This window comes from Sphaeramia orbicularis, chromosome 4, assembly GCF_902148855.1.
Source record: "Sphaeramia orbicularis chromosome 4, fSphaOr1.1, whole genome shotgun sequence".
Classification (NCBI taxonomy): domain Eukaryota; kingdom Metazoa; phylum Chordata; class Actinopteri; order Kurtiformes; family Apogonidae; genus Sphaeramia; species Sphaeramia orbicularis.
Window position 1 is genome coordinate 56745594 of NC_043960.1, and position 21342 is coordinate 56766935.

Here is a 21342-nt window from a genome sequence, read left to right on the forward strand (position 1 = left end):
TTAGTTTTCGTTAACGATAATAACCTTGGGTCAGACTAAGGCCGTTCCTCAGTACGTGTTCTTGTCTGTTCTTCTGTTCTCATAAAACGTCATCAGTGGGGGCCCAAGTTCTGTTCAATTTGAAAGTTCGCATAAACCTAGAACCCATGGAACACCCACATGTTGTTCTTGTCTCTAGTTTAAACCACAGGTGCACTGGTTGGTGACTCCTGTAGACTGGGCTGGAAATATCCCAAGATGCACTTGGTGCCACTGTCAAATGCTACGGCGGCTTCTGTGAAAACAGAATTAAAAATGTTTAACTGACTAGATGATCGTAACAAGATGATGTGGTATTGTTGAGCTAGTAGTACTCTCTCTTTCTTCTTCTGACATGTTTCAGGGAGAAAAGACAAGTAATTTCTTCTTTGTTTTGCTTTATTGAAACATGTGGAGCAGAAACATTTCTCATTTTCTGGTGGGAGGCAATGGAAGGAAGTGAGGTCATCAGGAGGAAGTACAGAACACTGACCTTCAACTTAAAACTATACAAAATATAAAGTGCATTTACAAAAAATAAATAACAGAGGAAAAACAAACAAGTCAAAATATGCATAAATAACATTTGCATATGAGAACATAAATCTAACAGATATAATGTTAGAGCACGAGCCAGAATAGAGAGAAATATGTCTGTAATATCATGATATGGGATTGAACCAAATGTATTAGAGTTTAGAAGAATAAACAAAATGTATAAATACATGTAAATACTAGCACAAATGTATTAAATCAAATCAGTGACATTGTGTTGATTTGAGGTAAATATGTTCTGGAGCTGATGGTGTAAATCCAGCAGAGACAGGGTCAAAGGTCACCAGTACCAGACACACTGGAGTTAACAGGAAGTCCGACCTCTGGGACAGTTTGGACCGAGACCAGCCTCTGTGAACTTTGTACTGAGGAACGGCCCATATCAGACTGTGTGGTTTATCATTGTGTGTGAAATGTAAAGGCTTTGTTTTGGTTTTTTCAAACAATTATTTTAATGATTAAGCAAAGCAGTGCAGGATGAGTAAAGTTATTGGATTGACGTCGGTGCTTCTGACTTTCATCTCTTTGTTTTGCTGTTGCCTCTATAACAAGGCTGGCATCTACAACACTGAGGCTGGAATGTTCTCCATGAGAGTCCTGAGCATCAGGAGAGTCCCCCCCTCTGCTCCATGACACCAGGTCTTCTGTGTGCAGCCCATCCTCCATCCTCTGACCAACTCTTATCAGACCGCTGTCACTGTGCTTCTGCCCTGCTCCTGTGTGGAAAACTGATGGAAACGTGTTTGGATTATTTAAAACTATTCGGTGTTTGGTTGGTCCTTAAACAATAACTATCTTTTAACCCTTAGATGACGATGAGGTGGTTTTCTTACAAAATATTTGTAATGAAAAATTATTTCATACTCCAGGTATTCCTCAAAAAACCTGTTTTTGATATCATGCTATTTAAATTTTTAATTTATGTTGAATAGATATTATGAAGTTATAGTTTTCATAGTACTGGTCTGCTCTGATCAGGCAGATCATCTGCACCTGGCCTGCACTCACATGGGCGTGGCTCCGTGTCAGTGCCCCGCCTCCATGTCAGTGCCCCACCCACCAGCCTCAAAGGAAAAGAGTAACAACTAGAAGCACTCGGAGAGCGCAGACCTCCGCCAAGGCTGATCAGTGCCCCCCCCCCCCCCCCCCATGCCCCCCCCCCATGCCAAGGAGGTTATGTTTTTGCCAGGGTTTGTTTGTTTGTCTGTCTGTTTGTCTGTCCGTTAGTGTGCAACATAACTCAAAAAGTTATGGACAGATTTTGATGAAATTTTCTGGTCTGCGCCCCCCCCGCGGGCCCCCCCACCCCCGATCACCACCAAAATTTAGTAATTTCTTCCTTATCCCATTTCCAACAAACCCTGAAAATTTCATCAAAATCTGTCCATAACTCTTTGAGTTATGTTGCACACTAACGGACAGACAAACAGACAGACAAACGAAACAAACAAACCCTGGCAAAAACATAACCTCCTTGGCGGAGGTTATGAACAAAAGGAAATGAATCCAATCAGTAAAAACTTTGGGTGAAAACTAACTAAACAGGTACCATTTTAGCCGTTAACACAAAAAGTAATCACAACTAACTCAGGTTAATTAATGAAAGGTTAAGTAAATACTAAATGATTAAACTAAATAGGTGTGAGGTGGAGGGCATACACCTGATTAGTGTGTGTGTGTGTGGGGTCACTACAGCTCCCTCACACTTTGGTTCATTTGACATTTATTCTCAACATTTATACAGCAAGACCAAAGCACGCACGCATGCACTCACTCACTCACTCACTCACTCTCAAAAGCAATGTCCACAGTCATGCCATTATTTCAGTCCACTCTATGATATTGAGATGTCATTTCAGTCAGTCCCTAATATAACACAGAGAAGGCCTTTTACCTGCTCTTTTGTAATATAATATATAAAAAAAAAAGACTCAGGTCTTTCACCTGCTCTTTTGTAAAGTGTCTTGAGATAACATTTGTTATGACTTGGAGCTATACAAATAAAGATTGATGAATTGATTTATATTTGTTGTACTATATGAATCAAAAGTGATTTTCTGGCAACAAATCTTAAGTAGCAAAAGTACAACTAAAAGTAATTCTGCATATTTTGACACGTATATTTTATATAGTATCAGGCATCGGCTCCGATACTCAGTGTGTGTACTTGACGGTGATAAAAGTAACGCTGACTGCAAGTAACGTTAAAGACAAAGACAGATACGGACGCAGCGTTCTGTCCGTCCTCTGCGTACATTCCGTCCGTTTTCCAGGTGCTGGCAGATGCGTACCCAAACGGAGAATACCAGCGGAACCGTGGAGGTAGAGGATCTGTTCAAAGAGCAACTGTGTGAGTTAGAGAAAAACTACTGACACATTTATGACAACTACCCAGGGCTGGGCCGGGGTTACGGAGTAGTGCAGACCACCACCAGTGGAAGTGAAAACCAAACTTATCTCTCTAAGGAAAAAATAAAATACGAATCCCCTTTGCTACTCAAGCCAGCAGAGAGCAAGCACGGCCTCTTTTCTCTTCCTGCTGAAGCTTCGCTTTTAAACCTTACCAGCGAAAATGCTGCAATATTAGTACCACATTAGTGTTACCTCTGTCGTCTCCATGTTTGTTATTACTGACTTTCTTCTTCTTCTCAAAAAAACTTTACTTTTCTTTGTGGTATTTGTCCAGTATGGTTAACTCAGAGCGGCGCCCCCTGGTGGATTAATTGAGAAACGCTCATTCCAACACATTAAATGTCAGTAGCAGCACTTTGTTCCAGTCAGACTAATGACAACGACAGTAAAGCACATTTACAAAAGGAACTAAGAACTGGAATGGGATTATTAAGTACTCGTATCAGTACTCGGTATCGGGAAGTACTCAAATGTAAGTACTTGTACTTGTACTCGGTCTGGAAAAAAGTGGTATCGGTGCATCCCTAATATATATATCATTATATCAACATTATATCTTGAATCGCTTAAGATCGTTGATTTTGGAACCAGTTGTACATCTAGATACAATTTCTGAACCACTTAACAAGAAAAGAACAAATGTTGCATTTTTTCTGGATCTTTGTGACAAAAGTCCCAGTGTTCGACATCAAACCCAAATCCACCCCTCAATGTCTCAGCCCATGGGTAAGAATTATTGATCATTTTAAATACCACTTCTTTCCCTTTTAGTGTGATTGGCAATTTTATACGTTTCCAGTGTTTTTCAGATACTATTGAATTGTCTATTTTATATTTTACATTTTTATTATAATCACAATACAGATGAATTTTAAATACTGTATTTAAATATTTGTATCACATTTTTTATCTGTAACATTCAGTTCTCCTGTTGTTAACTCAGAGGAATTGATTCTCTTAGAGAACACTGAAAAGAAATATATATCAATCCCATTTCACCACTGGGTCAAAATATTATCAACGATAACAATGTTGTGGTCAAACCCTGTTGGTTGAACAGACTTTTTGTTTAATACAAATACTGTTATTCCACAAAGTGGCAGCACCATGGGGGGTGCAGAGTACATCTGAGTGTGAAGGCCCTGCCGCTTGACACCTTTTGAAATGTACGTACCTATTTACGTCCGTAAAGTGACCCTGAACGGACCTTTAGGATCAGACCAGTTTCTGCCTTCCTCACCTCTGGACTCTGCGGGTAAACGGAATTTGGCACTGCCCATTAATTGGAGCAGCCAATAGAAATAGATGTTGAGGTTTAAGCCCCGCCTTCTCGATTGCAATGCGGAAGTGTGTGTACACATGCGCGGTCAGGAGGGGCCGGTGGTGGCTGTCCGGTCCTCACGGCTCAGTTGGTGGGAGGACTCGTCAGTGCGTGGACATGGAGGGTTCGGTGTCCCTGGAGGACACGTTTTCCGAGGAGGAGTTCCAGAAGATTCTAGTTCTGATCGGAGGCAAAGAGAGGATTTATCTGGTCAGTGATGCCTGCCCAGGTCCAGAGGGAGCCGAGGAGGAGGCCGGGATCCTGCAGGACTTCATCCGTGACATGTTTGACAACAGCCTTTGGACCAAACCCCAGCAGTCCCAGTCCTGTCCCACAGAGGACCAGGACCACCCTGCAGACCATCATCAGATCAGTGACCCCCATGTGAGAGTCAGGAGCACAGGTGAGGAGGTAAGAGCCAGTCCAGCAGAAGGAGGAGGAGGAGGAGGAGGAGGCAGGACAGACAGCCACAGACCAAGGACAGCCACCAGGAGGACGAACGTGTGCAGCAAACACAGAACCATAGACTGTCCCGTCATCATATTTATGTTCACACAGACTTTTCTGCGCAGCATGTCCAGCCACACCTGTTTGAAGGAGATCTTAAAAGACGTCAAAGCGCGAACGAAACGGGCCACAGTCCCGCACCCAGCTCTGATTGGATTAATAGGCACCGCAGCGGAGAGCGCAGAGACGCAGCGGTGTGCGCAAACTCTGGAGCATCTGATGCGGTCCGTGTTCTGCAGACACGCAGCAGAGACCATCTGGGTCAGCTGGTTCTGCCCCAGGACAGAGGCCAAGGTCCGCAGCATCAAGATGAACACCTGCAGAGTCATATATGCAGCCCAAACAGCAGGTGTCACACACACACACACACACACACACACACACACACACACACAGTCCAAAGTCTGTGACTGTCTTCTCATTTCCAGGTCCAGGTCTGTCCAACTCATGTTAGTTCAGTTCCACATTCAGCCCAATATGAACTGGAGTGGACCGGACCAGAGCAATGATAATAATAATAATAATAATAATAATAATAATAATAACAATAACAACAATAGGACCAATGGCCCTGTAGCTTACCGGCCAAATTCAAAGCTTTGGGAAATGTATCCAGATGCCATTTATTCTCCCCCAGTTCTGTGTATTTATTCTATTACCGAAATAACCCATGTTTTGCTCATATTCCAATCAGATCTGTAAAAAATTCAAATTCCAACTTGATTTCATTGATACTGATTTATTGTATCAATCCACTTCCTATCTGTTATAATGGGGACATTTTTCAAAGTGGCACCACATCCAGAATAATTTCAATACCTTGTGTTGACATCATCATACAGAAGCTGTATACCAAGTTTGAAGTCACTCAGAACTGGAGTTTGGGAGAAAAAGACGATTGAAATTTTTTCCCCATAAGAGCCCATGTTAAATTTTCCATAAGTTCCCGGATCCAGAAGAAGATCCTGATCAGCATGTGGACATTATGTTTGGGTCATCTCCCCATCAGGGCTGGACTGGAGACATTTACACTGGATATCATTTATATTTACTGAGTTATTGCATCCATCCACTTCCTATCTCTTATAATGGGGACATTTTTCAAAGTCACACCAAATCCAGAATCAGATCCAGATCCAAATAATTTCACTAACTTTTGTTGACATTATCATAAAGAAGCTGTATACCGAGTTTGAAGTCAGTCAGAATTGTAGTTTCGGAGAAGAAGACGATTGAAAGTTTTGTAACGGACAACAGACAGACGACGACGCATGACAACAATAGCTTACGGCCTGTCGGCTGGTAAGCTAATGAAAAAGTACAAATACATGAAGAAAATGTTTACATCTATAAAGTTTATTAAAAATGTGAATATTATGAACAATCTGAAATGTATTAAGAAAAATAAGTGCAATTTGAACCATATTCTGCCTCAGTTTATCATTCAACATGTGCATTAGAACTTCCATTACAATTACAAACACATAAAACATTTAATGAAAGACAGAATGTTCTTCAAATGACACTTTCTTCTCTTTTGACATTTCAGGTTGTTCATATTTGTTCAGGTTTTTCACATTTTTTGTAAAAGGACAGTTTGCAGATGTAAACATTTTCATGTAATAATTTTTTTTTTTACACTAAAAAAAGAGAAAATTTGCTTTTTTCATTCTTTCTGGGTTATTATAATAGTATTTTACTGGTTCTGACCCACTTCAGATTGAATTGGTCTGTTTGTGGAACCTGAATTAAAACTGTTTTGATTTTCAACATCTTCAGTGTAATTTTTACATTCCACACATTCATCATGTGGGCTGGATTGGACCTTTTGGCGGGCCGGTTCTGCCCCACGGACAGCATGTTTGGCACCAGTGGACTAGGTCATCCACAGCAGAACTTCTTTGCTTCATCCAAATAGTTTAGTATAATGGAAAGATAACCCAGGTTTGTGTTTACCCAAACCCAGGCAGAACTGGTCAGGACAGTTAAATGTCAACATGAAGTTTGAACCCTGGACAGGCCTTTGGCAAAGACCAGTAATTAGAAACAACCGTCACACATGAGGAGGTGAAGGACAGGCCTGTTGGACACTGAAACAAGAGCAACATTCAAAAGACCCTAAAGTAACTGTACTTAAAATATTGTCATAGAGACCATAGTCGTTCTCCATCGGACATCTGCGCAAAACTTGACTGATATTTATTTACTAAATGTCAAAAAAACAGAAGTGTGTAATGTCAGTTGTTCCATTAAATCACAAATACAATGATTTGTTTGTTTATTATGACGAGGTGTCATGAGAAGTCATTCCATAAACATGTCGACGATCATAAATATCAGGTTGATTTACAGATATATTCATATTTCTGTCCTGGCGCCCTCTAGGTCCTGGAAAACACTCACATATCTGTATTGTTTTGAATCTAGAATGCTCATTACCCCTCTATCGCCTACTAAATTCAAAAATGACTGGATTTCCTGGTGTGTCCACACATACCCACACATGTTTGGTTTAAACTCTTCTTCTCTTGTTCTAACATCCATCAACATCTGTTTGTTTTGGTCATGTGACTCTAGTTTGACTCAAAGGTCTTTCCATTACAGTTTTGTGTCATATACCAATTTAACTACGAAAAACCACCTCTAACAACAACAACTATTCAGAGAAAAATTTGAGTTTTGTAGAAACTGTCGTTTTTCCTTTAAACAAATTTATGTGTGAGTTATATTCACACAGTTTGAGGGTCAATGGAAAAGAGACTAGTATGTAAAAGTAAAACCTTAAAGCATGATCCTTAGTAGTTTTTCAAAGTTCAACTGGATGGCTTTTGTTCTTGAAAACCTTTGGTCTCTCATCCAAGAGATAGAACTGATGAAAAACTGCTGAGGATGACCCCTGACTTGGACCAATGAGAACGTACACAGACAACTGAGAGCATGATCTAAAAACATATTGGACCAAAGACTGGAGCCTCCATTATCTAGGTCTATCAGTGATGTTCACATGACCATAAAGGTCCTGGAACAGAAGGAGCATTCATGGAACCATCAGGCCTTTAAATCCCATACTTATTACTGTCTTTTAGATAATACGAGGGATAGAGGGAACCTGCTTCTCTGGCCATTCCAATGTTTGTTCCGGTCTCACAGAGGACGACCAAGACGCCATGCCAACAACTCTACAACCAGCTGGCAAAGAGGTAGTAGCATCAGCCCAAGATTTCATCTGGCGGAGCTGAAAACACACCTACTAACTCCCACAGGACACTCACACTTCTTTTTCTGTCGTGTTTTTCTGGAACACCTTGGCATCAACCATTGTCAGTGTTCACGAAAGAGGAAAAGACAGACCTGGAGCTAATGAAGCTGGACCAGATCCAACCAAAGTCAACATCAGTGTCATATATTCAAGTTTCTCCTACCATTTATCAAATAGGCTCATTTTTTAGCTAAAGAACTCTATTTTATGGAACTATTTACAACATTTCAGAATCACAAGTAGAAAAAAAGATACAAAGATATAATCAATATAAAATGAAACCTAAAAAAGACTAAAATGTGTAAATGCACTATTAACTTTAATAATAATATTTGTTGTAGACTCATGTGCGTAAATGCACTATTAACTTATATATTATATAATTATAATATTAGTGCTAGACTAGACACCCCTTGCCCCTCCCCCTTACCCCTCCCCTCTGAAATGGAGTTCGAAGGGGTAGTGGTGTAAACATTCCTCTCTGAAATGGTCCAACCCTTCCAGACCTGTTCCATCATCATCAGTCATCGATGTCAAAATAAACAGATGTTATAACTTTGTGACCGAATTCTCCATGTTGTCAGCCGCTGGAACTGTCTCTGTTCCATGGACGTTGGGCATCTGTTTACGTCTATCAACTGTAAACCGCAGAAATGCGATCTATACTGAAACGGCATTAAACGGACGATCAAATGATTACGTTGTTTACGAAGAAAATGTGTACATTTGTGTGTTTCTTTGGTCACTGCTGCTCTTTTTTGCGGTTTACCTCCATCTGACCGATGATTTGAAATGAATTATGGCAGATTTCTCAGACCCCTCCGTTTGTTGTGTGGTTCTGGAAAACCTCTGTTTGGAGGGTCAAACAGCCCCTCCCCCTTACCCCTTACATTGAGAATCGGGACACCCCTACCCCTTCATGTGAACGTGCAAAATGGAGGGGGAGGGCTAAGAGGGAGGGGCCAAGGGGTGAAATAGGATTGGGTTTAAGACTAACACACCAACAGATGCTATTCATCTGAACTCTTCCAGTAAGATGAGTAAGTTAATGTGTTGAATGTTTTTCAGGTGACACTCAGTGCACAGAGGAGGGCATTCCCTTGAAAACCAATTCCCTATCTGTCGGACCCCATGTGGATGGAGCATCAGCCAGAAAAGACAACTAATGTGAGGACCTGTGTTTGCAGACCTGTACTGTGGTCAACATGTGGCCTAAAAAGTTGGATTTTTGCCAATATTTTTTTGCCCTTCTACATATTATGTTTGATACATGAGCCGTAACAAGTCGGAGGTGGTGTCATTTTCCTAATTTACCCCTTGTATATGTCTCATGTCAGTGGGTTAGTCAATTATTAATTGGTAAAGACCAGAATAAAGTGTCAGTCTCTTTTATCAGACCATTTTACAGCACAGGTTACTGATTTATGTACTGACTTATTACATCTTTTAAAATGACTAGAAACATGAGGCTCATAAGTGATGAAGAGCAGAGCTGGACCACCTACTAGACAGACTACTAAACCTTTAATTTAATCTGTTGGTGCTAATATAGCTCAAAATACTTAGATTACGCACAAATAAAGCATACCCTCAGGTTTTTGTGTTTAAGTAGAGTATATTATTCCACATTCATGGATTAGGTGCCTTCCTAGCATTGGGAATTTGTATTATTTCATAGTGTTGGAGGATTAGGGGCTCACAGCAGCTCATTTTAACTAAAAAATGTATTTATTCATCTGTATTTGAATATTGTGCCTTAGATGAATGCTATTTGACACAGTATTACCTGTAATTGCACTAGAACCGCAAACAATCACTTTGTATCAGATTCTGTTTGGATAATTTACTGTATAAATATGAAAATAAACACCTTTAAACTCGTGATTGTGTTGGGTATTCACTGCACAATTTTCACTCAAAAAAATCAGACACTTGACGACCTTACATCTAGCCCAACATTCTATCTACACCTGAAGAAGTTTTTTTTTTTTTTTTTTTTTTAAATCCTTCAACTTTATTAATCAAAACCTGGACATACATTCTGAAGAATTACAGAAAACACTTTTTTTTCCAGACTGAGCATCGATATCAACCTTATGCTGAAACAGTATTTGTAAAGAACATAAAAAAATTTTCAAGAAAATAAAATAAATTACAAAACTAAAAGACAGAGGTCTAGTCAGGTATCAATACATTTAAATTTTCATACACAGTCAAGGCTTGTTTGGTTTTTACATGTTTCGGTGTTTTTTTGAAGTTTGTTATTTCTTTTATATAAATTGAGAACAGTGGGTGGCTCTTCCTAAATCTACATCTGTGGATAAATGGCTTAGCAAAAATAATTAAAGTGTTGTACATAATTTCTCTTTTTTTGTTTTTCATTATGATTCCGAATTTAATGTCTTTATACCCCAGTTTGGGCGATTGAGTGTCCTTCTCAGATGTCCATTTTTGAAATGCCGCCCAAAATGTCCTGGTGTAAATTCACAGAAAACAGTTGTTTTTCTCAAGATACACCTGAAGAAGTTTATTCCATCCGCAACAGTAACCGTGAGGTACAGAAACAGACAGCTCTGAAATTGCCTTTACAAATATCTGTCTTTTAAATATGTTGAATGATTACATCTCAGTATTTTTTTTTAAGTGTGACGGGGTCATATATAACTTTTAGATCATTAAACAGTCCCAGCACCAGGAGAATACAGTTGATAATAAAATGCCCGTAAAGGTTTTATGATCAGGCACCACAGAGGGCAGCTTCCGGTGAGGTCCTTCAGAAGGGGCTTGCGGTGTTGGACAAAAAGAAGACAGGAGCGGCAGTGCTTGTGTCTAGTGCTGGGCATTTTCAGACACTGGAAATATTTTATTTACTTATTCTCTTTAGAATTAATACAACCCCATAATCAAACCATAGCCGTGGGGTGCAGGACGGACTAAAGAGTCAATCATGATCACGTCCGCCGGTAAGTCCTAAATCTACTTTTATTTTGCTAGCACTTTGAGCTAGCTGCCATTGATTTAGCTGAGTCACACAGCTAGCTAATGTAGCAGTTGTAAGTCGTTACTGGCGACTGGTACTAGCAATCAAAATACTTTTTTACTGAAGAAAACTTTATAATGTGGATTCAGCGCGTTTAGGTGATAGTGTTAAACACGAGTGGCTTTTCATATTATAGGAATTAATTGTGGGGTGAAGTCATTTTTAGGCTAGTGCTTAATAACGACTGGGTATTAATGCACTTCTCAATACTTAACTTTCACAAAGACATCGCTTCCTTTTTTTTTATTAAGCCAAACAATGTTTGACTAGCTTTGGCTTATGAATATAATTATAAACGATATAATATGCAATATAAAAAAAATAAACATTTTTTTCTTTAACCCATAAAGACCCAAACATCCATCACTGACCTAAAGTATTTACTGATCTAAACTGTTTAATACCTGTTGATCCACTAATCCTATCGATATTTGTCAAGAATTGGTATAAAACACATTTCTTCATCTTTTCATGGTCATCAGATATGACCCATTTGGACGTTCAGAGGCTCCGTAGTTACCGTGGAAACACCGTCATCTTCTCTAACGTTGATTCACCAGTAAAACCCATGGAGTTGGATCAGTGACAGTGGATGGACACACTGGGTTTATGTTCAGTTAATGACAGATTGGACTGAAAAACACACTTTTTCCAGAGTTTTCTCTTTTTTTTAGACACAATAACCCTCAACTTGAATCTGAGATTTTAATAACATGTGCATGATCACTGAAAATACAAAATACAGAGGATAGTATTATAAATAAATGGTGATAAATCACTTAAGTAATACAGAGATAATATCATTTGGGAACTGACATAAAAGTAGTGCTGGGTCTGTATGGGTTAATTAAACCAAACAGTAAGTTTATAAGTATTCAGTGAAATTATTAACCAAACGATGACATCACTAAAGAACAGTTTAGAAGCCTTCAGTTTGTGACACGGGCGTAAAGGAGAATGACTATGTTTTACATTAATGATGTAATAGCTCAATCAGAATAAAACATCTCTTAAAGACATGTCAACGCTGCCTATGAAACATTGATGTGTTGTCAGCCTGTCCTTTTTTTTTTTCTTTTTTTTTTTTAGCGGGGATTATTTCACTCCTTGATGAAGAGGAACCACAGCTCAAGGTAAAATCAGGCTGAGAGGAGAATTTGTTGAATGCTGCTTTGATACCTGCTGTTTCCCGAATATATGTTTTACATTAATTTCTTGATGGGCAAAAAAATGCAAGCATTCATTAGTTATATCCATTGGCATTCTTGCTGAGTTCTGTGTGAGTCTGGATTCATTCCCACATGTGAAGCATAGTTTTGACAGCTTGCAGAAGTGCAACATTTATTGCATGTACATTTTTCTGTCACTTTATGACAGTGGTTCCCAACCTTTTTAGGCTTGTGGCCCCATTTTAACGTCACAAATTTCTGGCAACCCCAGACATTCACAACAGAGACTTTTTTTTTTTTTTGCCAGAATTAGTTTATTTTTGATCATGTAATAGTTTGCTGTACTATGTTGCAAATAAATATTAATTTTAGACAGCATTTAGGCTATATAATGTTTACTATTATGGATGGAGGCAGAAAAGCCAGGTGTAGATTACTGCACAAAGGGAGAATTGGATTTTCCTTGGTCAGGATATGTAAAGTCAGTCCAGCTTGGATTTACAAGGCTGACAATTAATGCTGAACAAACAAGAACTCAAACTATGAATTATGAAAGAGCTGCAGCATCTGAAACCGACCACAATGAACATTTGACAGATAAACAGAACCACAGTGCTGCAGTTTCAGACTCAGAGTTTGTCATGTCTTTTATGGATTGGGATTGTCTCTGTCAACTCACCATATATTTTTCTTAGTAATTTATTATTATTTTTTTTTAATCAATAACCAGAAATTTCAGGCGACCCCATTTGAATTCCAGGTGACCCCATGTGGGGTCCCGACCCCAAGGTTGAAAAACACTGCTTTATAGAGTTAAAATATATTTGCTTCTCTTGTAGGAGTTTGCGCTGCATAAGCTCGATTCCATCGTGAATGACTTCTGGGCTGAAATTTCAGGATCTGTAGACAAAATGTAAGTACTACTTATGAGTTTCAAATCCAATGCTGACCTAAGTGTGTTGTATTATAGGGCTGGGAATCTCAGGGTACCATACGATACGATACATGGCTCACGATCACAATAATATCTCAATATAGCGATACTGTGACTATCGATATAACCTACGATATATCCATGTGTTTGTACGGTAAAACAAAAACGGGGAAAAAAATAAGTGTCATAATAATAAGTTTATATTTTGCATCATAATTTACCCAGAGTCCAAACAGTAATAGAGTAAAACCACTGACAGTGTTTTAGTTCAACAGAAGCGGAAACAGGATGTTTGCATGTGTTGGACAAACACTGACACTATTTAAACTGAAAACACCATCTCATGTCTCCCATGCACATATTTGTGTTGGTGCCTGTATATCGTATTTTGGTGCGACAGTTCGTACATTCTGCGAAGTCCTTCTCCATCTTTGTCCCATCCACACTAGATAAGACAAAGTCAGTCCACACTTTGGATTTAAACGATGCAAACAGTTCATCTGTCAGTTTAACTTCACTGCTCCAGTCCAACAGATGAGAGCCAGTGTTTGTTTGATTTTTTTTTTTTTCTTATGTGACTTCGGCCTAATTTTCAGCCACTGGTGTGAGGAGCGCCCCCTGGAGGAAATGTACAACGGTGACTGGACTCACTAAGGAGGAATCATGAAAGAAGTTTATAGCAGCTATATTTGAGTAATAATAATTTTAAAATGATACGCAGCAACAGTCCATCGATAATACATCATATGATTAAATATTGCGATAGCTCACCATATCGATATTTTGTCACACTCCTATCGTATTATGTATATTATTGTAGTTCCTGTGACAGTTTGTTTTCTTTGACAACATCATTTTATTCACTATCTATGAACTCATAATTTCTGAGAACTGTACTTCTGGCAGAACTTTCTGCAAGCAGGTCCAGGCACATCCCACCCTATAAATAATTATCTGACATATTCAGGACGCAATTTTTAATTTGTAAATAATAGACTCGTATGTTTTGAAAGTTTATTTCCAGAAAAATGACTGATATTTTTGGGCTAATTGACTATCTTTTAATGGCCAAGTGGCAGAAAAGTGTCAGCACAGCTTTGTCATTTCACCAGTGTAGACACTGTACCTCAGTCTTCCACAGGTAGAGAACCCCCAAAAGTACACAAATGTGTTGTGATTGTAATCGAGTCCTCCGTTGTCTATTCGCAGTGAGGTCTTGTATGAGGATGAAGCCTTTCGTAGTCGACAGTTTGCTGCCCTGGTGGCCTCTAAGGTTTTCTATCACCTTGGAGCTTTTGAGGAATCCCTCAACTATGCTCTTGGTGCTGGAGACCTCTTCAACGTCACAGATGACTCGGAGTATGTGGAGACCATCATTGGTGAGTGAGATGTGATCCTCTGACATCTTGTTTGTCTAATCTTTTTGTTTTGTTTTTCTCTCAAAACAAAAAAAAACAAGAGTTTGTTTTTTGGAGAACTCTAATTGGTGATGTATACTGTGACTGATGTAGGACATTGTTTTTTCAGTGGTATATCACAGTGTTGTTTTTAATTTCTTTATTTTGAATGTCTTTTTTGTGTCTGTGTCCAGCCAAATGCATTGACCATTACACCAAGCTCCGGGTAGAGAATGCTGAACTGCCAGAGGATGAGGAGAAGAAAAGCATTGACCCCCGTCTCGAGGGCATTGTCAATAAGATGTTCCTGCGTTGCCTTGACGACCACAAGTACAAGCAGGCCATTGGCATTGCCCTAGAAACCAGACGTCTGGACATGTTTGAGAAAACCATCTTAGAATCGGTCAGCATTTCTTATACAGTTAATTAGAATGTGTTATTTTCATTTCTCTCTTACTCAGACTGCTAACTTTCCCTCTAAGGTTAAATGTCTGACAAGCTAGTGCGCATTTGAGTCCAGATTTTGAAAACTGTTGTTGATTGCTCAGTGTTGATTTATCCTTTCCTGTATCATTTTCTTATTCTTATCTTGTGCAGAATGATGTGAGCGGCCTCCTTGCCTACAGCCTGAAAGTGTGCATGTCACTGATGCAGAATAAGAAGTTCCGGAATGACGTACTGCGTGTGCTTGTCAAACTTTACATGAATTTGGAAAAGCCTGATTTCATTAATGTGTGTCAGGTAAACACCCTTAAACTTCCATCTGTACTATCAGTCTTCTGAAAAGCCACAGTATTTCTTCAGTAGATTTCATTCTTTACCTTTTTATTCTTTCTCAGATAATGACTCATTTTTTGTCATTTGTGAAAGTTCTAATTTTATCTAATCATTCACCCCCTTGACAGGAGTTTTAATCATCCTTTCCAGTACATACTTGTCTTCATTCTTTGATTAATTAATTACAAGTTTTGGTGTGTAATACATTACCAGTGCTACAGTATGAGACTAGATAATATTAGAAGAAATTGAAATTTACTGTTATTTATGTCATTGTAACCGCTCTCAACTGATTTCCCAAATTGCCACATCTTAACTGTATGACATTCCAAGGTTTTTTCTCCTCCTGTGTCTAGTGCTTGATCTTCCTCGATGACCCCCAAGCTGTGAGTGACATCCTGGAGAAACTGGTGAAGGAGGACAACTTACTGATGGCCTATCAGATCTGCTTTGACCTATATGAGAGCGCCAGCCAGCAGTTCCTGTCCTCAGTCATTCAGAACCTCAGGACAGTTGGAACACCTATCCCTGCAGTTCCTGGATCCACGAACACAGGAACTGTGCCAACACCAGACAAAGACAGGTGGGCATTGAAAGACCAGTACGAACTAATACTTTTGTCATGGCTTGATTGATCTCCCAACTGCTTAGACTTGTCTTATATTGAATTATCAGTGATGAAAATTGTGTTGTTGTTTTTTTTTTTTTGTGTTACAGTGATGCAATGGAGACAGATGACAAGGCTGGCAGCTCCCCTGCAGGAAAACCAGTAGAATCTGTAAGTCTTTTTTCTGTTTTGGCAATGAAATGTAGCCGGTGCTGAACAATCATCTGTGTGACTTGGTTTTTAATCTTGTTTACATTTTTGTTTATAGAAAGATGAGCCAAAAGACCAGAATGCCAAGATGATCAAAATCCTGAGTGGTGAGATGGCCATTGAGCTGCACCTGCAGTTTTTAATTCGAAATAACAACACAGACCTGATGATCCTCAAAAACACAAAGGTAATTAAAAAAAAAAATTAAAAAACAGCATGATTTTTCTCAGAAATAAACGCATGGAAAAGACTGATCACAGAATAGCTCTAAATGCCTCTGCACTGTTTTTTCTGCGTCCTTACAGGATGCAGTTCGAAATTCGGTGTGCCACACTGCCACAGTTATAGCCAACTCTTTCATGCACACTGGCACTACGAGTGACCAATTCCTTCGGTAAGAGCTGTCAAAATGGAAAAAAACAAATGGGTGCATTAGATTTGCATGTTAAGACAGGGAAGTTGTCCAGCTCAGAGTAGTTTTTGTTCTTACTTCCAGAGAAAACTTGGAATGGCTAGCAAGAGCCACCAACTGGGCAAAGTTCACAGCCACAGCAAGTCTTGGTGTCATCCACAAGGTAAACAGACATCAACACCTGTGCACCTTGTACTAAACATAAGGAAAACAAACATAATTGGACATGACTCACTATAGCGTCTCCTTTTTTGTTTGTTTATTTTCTGTCACATTCTTTGTTTATTAGGGTCACGAGAAAGAGGCGCTTCAGCTAATGGCCACCTATTTGCCGAAAGACACCTCTCCTGGCTCCGCCTACCAGGAGGGAGGGGGCCTGTACGCACTGGGACTCATCCATGCCAACCACGGAGGGGACATCATTGACTACTTGCTCAGTCAACTCAAGAATGCTAGCAATGATGTAAGTTTACTTTAAACCAGATCGTTTTTGAAATATGTCATTCAACCAAGAAAGTAACCTACAAATATTTTTCATTTATTCAGTTAATCGGTTGTTCTCACTTCTTACAGTTAATTTTATTGCTATGTTTGACAGATTGTTCGTCATGGTGGTGCCCTTGGCCTTGGTTTGGCTGCACTGGGAACAGCCCGACAGGACGTTTATGACCTACTTAAGTCTAACCTGTACCAGGATGATGCTGTCACTGGTGAGTTGGTTATCAATATAATTCAGTATTTGGGAACTGAAATATACAGGGTCACAAAGTCATCTAATAATCACCTTTTTTTCAGAATGACCAAGAGGTTATAAAAACCTTTACTCATAAAATTTGTTAAAATTGTGTTTGTTTTGTTTTGTTTTTTTAAATAAGGTTTAACCATTGTAGAAGCAAACATCTCTTACTGTGTGCCAGTGCAGTTCAGCTCTGCGCTCTGGTGTTCAAGTGTGAACAGCATCATACTGGAAACAAACAACTAAAACAAGTTATGCTGATGATATGATAACCTCCAGGTGAAGCTGCTGGGTTGGCCCTGGGCCTTGTTATGCTGGGCTCAAAGTCAGCCCAGGCCATCGAAGACATGGTAGGCTACGCTCAGGAGACGCAGCACGAGAAGATTTTGCGTGGCCTGGCAGTGGGAATCGCCTTGGTCATGTACGGACGCATGGAAGAGGCCGATGCCCTCATTGAAAGCCTTTGCAGAGACAAGGTAATGCTTACATGTCTACAGCAGATCATTTACACCATAATTCATTATACTCTACAATAGCATATTTCATTGTGGCCAAGATTACAATTTTGATTTGAGTCTGTTGTTTGGTTAATAAAGAATATTCACGAGACTACTCATTTAGAAATGTCAAGTGAGAAAGATAAACTTACACTAGCATAAAAAAATATGTATATATAGAAACTTTTTCTATGCTTGTTAATACCCCTACGTGACAGGTTGTATTTTTTCTCATGTCTGCATTTAGATCAGCTACATTTCCCTACATCTAGACCTTTAACTTGCAGCCTTTTGCACGGGCTGATATTGTAATTACATATTCAATATGTGCAGTCTTAGACTGAAATAAGTCAAAAATAGTTCAGTTATCAGATGTAAATCTACACATATGTGAGCTGTCACACTCTGATGTTCACAATCCTGACAATGCCTTGGGGTTGGAATCAGAACATCTGACTTTTGTTTCTGAAACAAATTAATTCAACCAATTAATTAATTGGTTGAAGTTGCAATGTTCACTTTGTCTTGGTATATGAAGTCCTGTTTTCACCCGTCGTACTTCATGCCATGAATCCTCCTAAAAGAGTTGAACACATGAAAAGAATGAAGCTGTGTTGAGTCATTGCATTGAGACATAAGGTCTTAGTCCTGCTTTTCTTCACTGTCTATGGTAGGACCCCATCCTCCGGCGCTCTGGTATGTACACAGTGGGCATGGCTTACTGTGGCTCCGGCAACAACAAGGCCATCCGACGTCTGCTCCACGTCGCAGTGAGTGTCTCCTGTCTCCATTTTGCCAACACATTTCAGTGAGGGGAAGTGAAAGGTTATGCTGACAGTAGGACAGAAGCCCACTAAAGATCACTGAATTACTTCTACTGTTTAAATTTAGCCTTAACATAGTAAGTCAGTTTGGTTTTTTAAATTAGTTAAACAGTTTGTTCCAGATGACAGTTATTAACAGTTTAGTTTGTTGACCTGTAGGTGGCACCTTTGTACAAGTTGAAGTCCTCAGATGGTTTTGGCAGAAATCTTCATACTGTGTCACTAAGTTTCGCTCTGTGCCTCTGTTAGGTTATCTGAAGTTCAGATTTGCTTATTTGAATTCACTCATATCATTTAAGGTGAGTGATGTAAACGATGATGTCAGAAGAGCCGCCGTTGAGTCCATTGGCTTCATCCTGTTCAGGTAAGGTCCAGGCTGAACTAACTCTATAAACATGCATCCCTGTGTGGATCAGTCTGACCCCAAATGAGAACACACGAGCAAATAAGCAAAAGCAAAAACACAGTTAACATCTGTGTATGTTTCTATCTTATAATAATTCCTATTCAGGTATTATACCATGGCGTCGGTATCAGCATGACACCAAGCCCTAAAGGGGAAAGTCTCTGTATACAGCACAGATGTCAAACATACGGCTCATGGACCTAAACCGGCCCGCCAAAGGGTCCAGTCCAGCCTGTGGGATGAATTCATGAATACAAAAATTACACTGAAGATATTAACAATCATTTTAGTTCAGGTTCCACAATCGCCCCAATCTGTTCTCCAGTGGGTCGGACCAGTAAAATATTATCATAATAACCTATAAATAATGACAACTCCTAATTGTTTATTTCAGTGTAAAAAAAAAAGTAAAATTACATGAAAATGTTTGCATACTAATTATCCTTTCACAAAAAATATGAATAACCTGAACAAATATGAACAGCCTGAAACGTTTTATGGAAAATCAGTGTAATTGTACCAATATTCTACCTGTTACTAAATGTTGTGTGTATTTGTAGATCCACTGTGATCTGTAAGGTGTAATGTACGTGCAAATGATAAACTGAGGCAGAATATGGTTAAAACTGCAATTTTTTTTTTTTTTTTTAAATAAATTTCATTTTTTTCACGATCATTCATGTTATTCACAGTTTTTTAAAGGATAGTTTGTAGATGTATTTTCATATTGTAGTATTACTTTTTTCACTTGAAAGCATAGAGAAAAGTTTGGAGTTGATATTATTTAGATATTATTATGGTATTATTTTACAGGCCCCACCCACCTCAGATTATATTATGCTAAATGTGGCCCCTGAACTAACATGAGTTTGACACCCTTGCTATACAGCACTCTGTGTGGTCTTCAGTTCTCCAATGTTGTAATGTATCGCAAATAAGACACTGAAAAATGCCATAAATATTTCTTCACTTCTCTGCTTTTGGGGCAGAACCTATCCCTTAAACCAGAGCTCAGCGGTCCTTATTTGCTAAACATTGTCAACACAGCATTTAGTTCAAAGCACATGGTGTTGAAGCTTGTAACTGCGTTAAGTGTGGACACCTTACCTTATAGGAACCATGGGAATATTCCTCTGTGGTCTTTGTGCAGGACCTTTAGGAATTCCTGTTCTTTATGGTAACTGAGGAAAGGGTTTCTCTGTTCTCTACAGTGTAATGTGGCTCCCTCATTTTTTCCTCTCTTGCTTTCATGGAGATTGAACACTGTTCTAGTGACTTGTATGTATTCATCAGACCCCAGAGCAATGTTCCAGTTAAACACAGAGCCTAGTCACTTCACAAATATTGTTGGTGTACATTTTTTAAGCCCAAAAATGGTTATGTGATATTCTGTGATCGATTGGCTGTTAGATAAACCTTGTGTAAATCTTCTCCGTGTTTACAAAGACCTCTGAACTAGAACAACCCAGTTGGTCTCTTTTTTTTTTACGACTTCACACCCTTATGGCCTGAGGATGACTCCATACCACCCACCCACCATCATATTTATTTTTTCAATGATCCAATGGTAAAATTATGCCAGTTTTTTTTTCTTTTTATCAATTATGTATATAATTTAAATACACTGGGCACAGCTGACATTTATTTTATTTATTTCGAAATTGTCCCGTCAGTTCTCAGTATTTCTCATTTGCTCTCGTCAATACTAGTTCATACAAGATTTAAAGTTTTAGGACCAGATCCAGTCAAAGTCGACATTGGTGTCATAAATTAAAATTTCCCCTATCATTTCTCAGATAGGCTCATTTTTTACCTTAAGAACTGTATTTTTTGGAACTGTTTACCAAATTTCAGTATCACGTATAGAAAAAAAGATATAACGATACAATCGATATAAAATCAAACTTAAAAAGGACTCAAATATGTAAATGCACTATTAACTTCAATAATATTTGTTCTAGACTCATGTATGTAAATGCACTATTAACTTTAATAATTATATTTGTACAGATTCATATATGTAAATGCACTATTAACTTTAATAATAATATTTGTTCTTGTGTCAGTGATATTTTCAGTCTGTGAATCTGTTGAACTAACTCTTCATCAGTACATTAATTTTCAAAGGTTCTGTCCAATCCAATTATTAGTCCAGTATTCTCTATTATCTGTATATATCACTTCAGTTGTAATAAGTCTGTTCAGTAAAAGTTTAGGATCATATTTGTAGTGTTTTAGTTCCAGTCAGTCTGTTATTGTGA

General features: G+C 38.8%; 2 protein-coding genes across 3 annotated transcripts in view; both read left to right on the plus strand.

Moving 5' to 3' along the window:
* Window positions 1–4342: 4342 nt before the first annotated feature.
* Window positions 4343–9956, plus strand: LOC115418211 (uncharacterized). The gene is made up of 3 exons (XM_030132608.1): window positions 4343–5162; window positions 7900–8013; window positions 9141–9956. The coding sequence occupies exons 1-3, from the start codon at window positions 4424–4426 to the stop codon at window positions 9236–9238; spliced, it is 951 nt and encodes a 316-aa protein (XP_029988468.1). The 5' UTR covers window positions 4343–4423; the 3' UTR covers window positions 9239–9956.
* Window positions 9957–10852: 896 nt separating this feature from the next.
* The window catches only part of psmd1 (proteasome 26S subunit, non-ATPase 1), a 46937-nt gene continuing 36447 nt past the window's right edge, over window positions 10853–21342 (plus strand). The window contains exons 1-16 of one of the 2 annotated variants that reach the window (XM_030132604.1): window positions 10853–11035; window positions 12202–12245; window positions 13121–13194; window positions 14425–14594; window positions 14807–15015; window positions 15210–15353; window positions 15746–15972; window positions 16107–16167; window positions 16265–16393; window positions 16512–16600; window positions 16703–16781; window positions 16908–17081; window positions 17217–17328; window positions 17634–17830; window positions 18526–18621; window positions 18975–19039. In XM_030132604.1, coding sequence (XP_029988464.1) covers window positions 11020–11035; window positions 12202–12245; window positions 13121–13194; window positions 14425–14594; window positions 14807–15015; window positions 15210–15353; window positions 15746–15972; window positions 16107–16167; window positions 16265–16393; window positions 16512–16600; window positions 16703–16781; window positions 16908–17081; window positions 17217–17328; window positions 17634–17830; window positions 18526–18621; window positions 18975–19039 — 1886 coding nt within the window. In that variant the 5' untranslated portion in view covers window positions 10853–11019. Of the gene's footprint in view, window positions 11036–12201; window positions 12246–13120; window positions 13195–14424; window positions 14595–14806; window positions 15016–15209; window positions 15354–15745; window positions 15973–16106; window positions 16168–16264; window positions 16394–16511; window positions 16601–16699; window positions 16782–16907; window positions 17082–17216; window positions 17329–17633; window positions 17831–18525; window positions 18622–18974; window positions 19040–21342 lie in introns of both variants that reach the window. The other variant, XM_030132605.1, reaches the window with a different exon arrangement.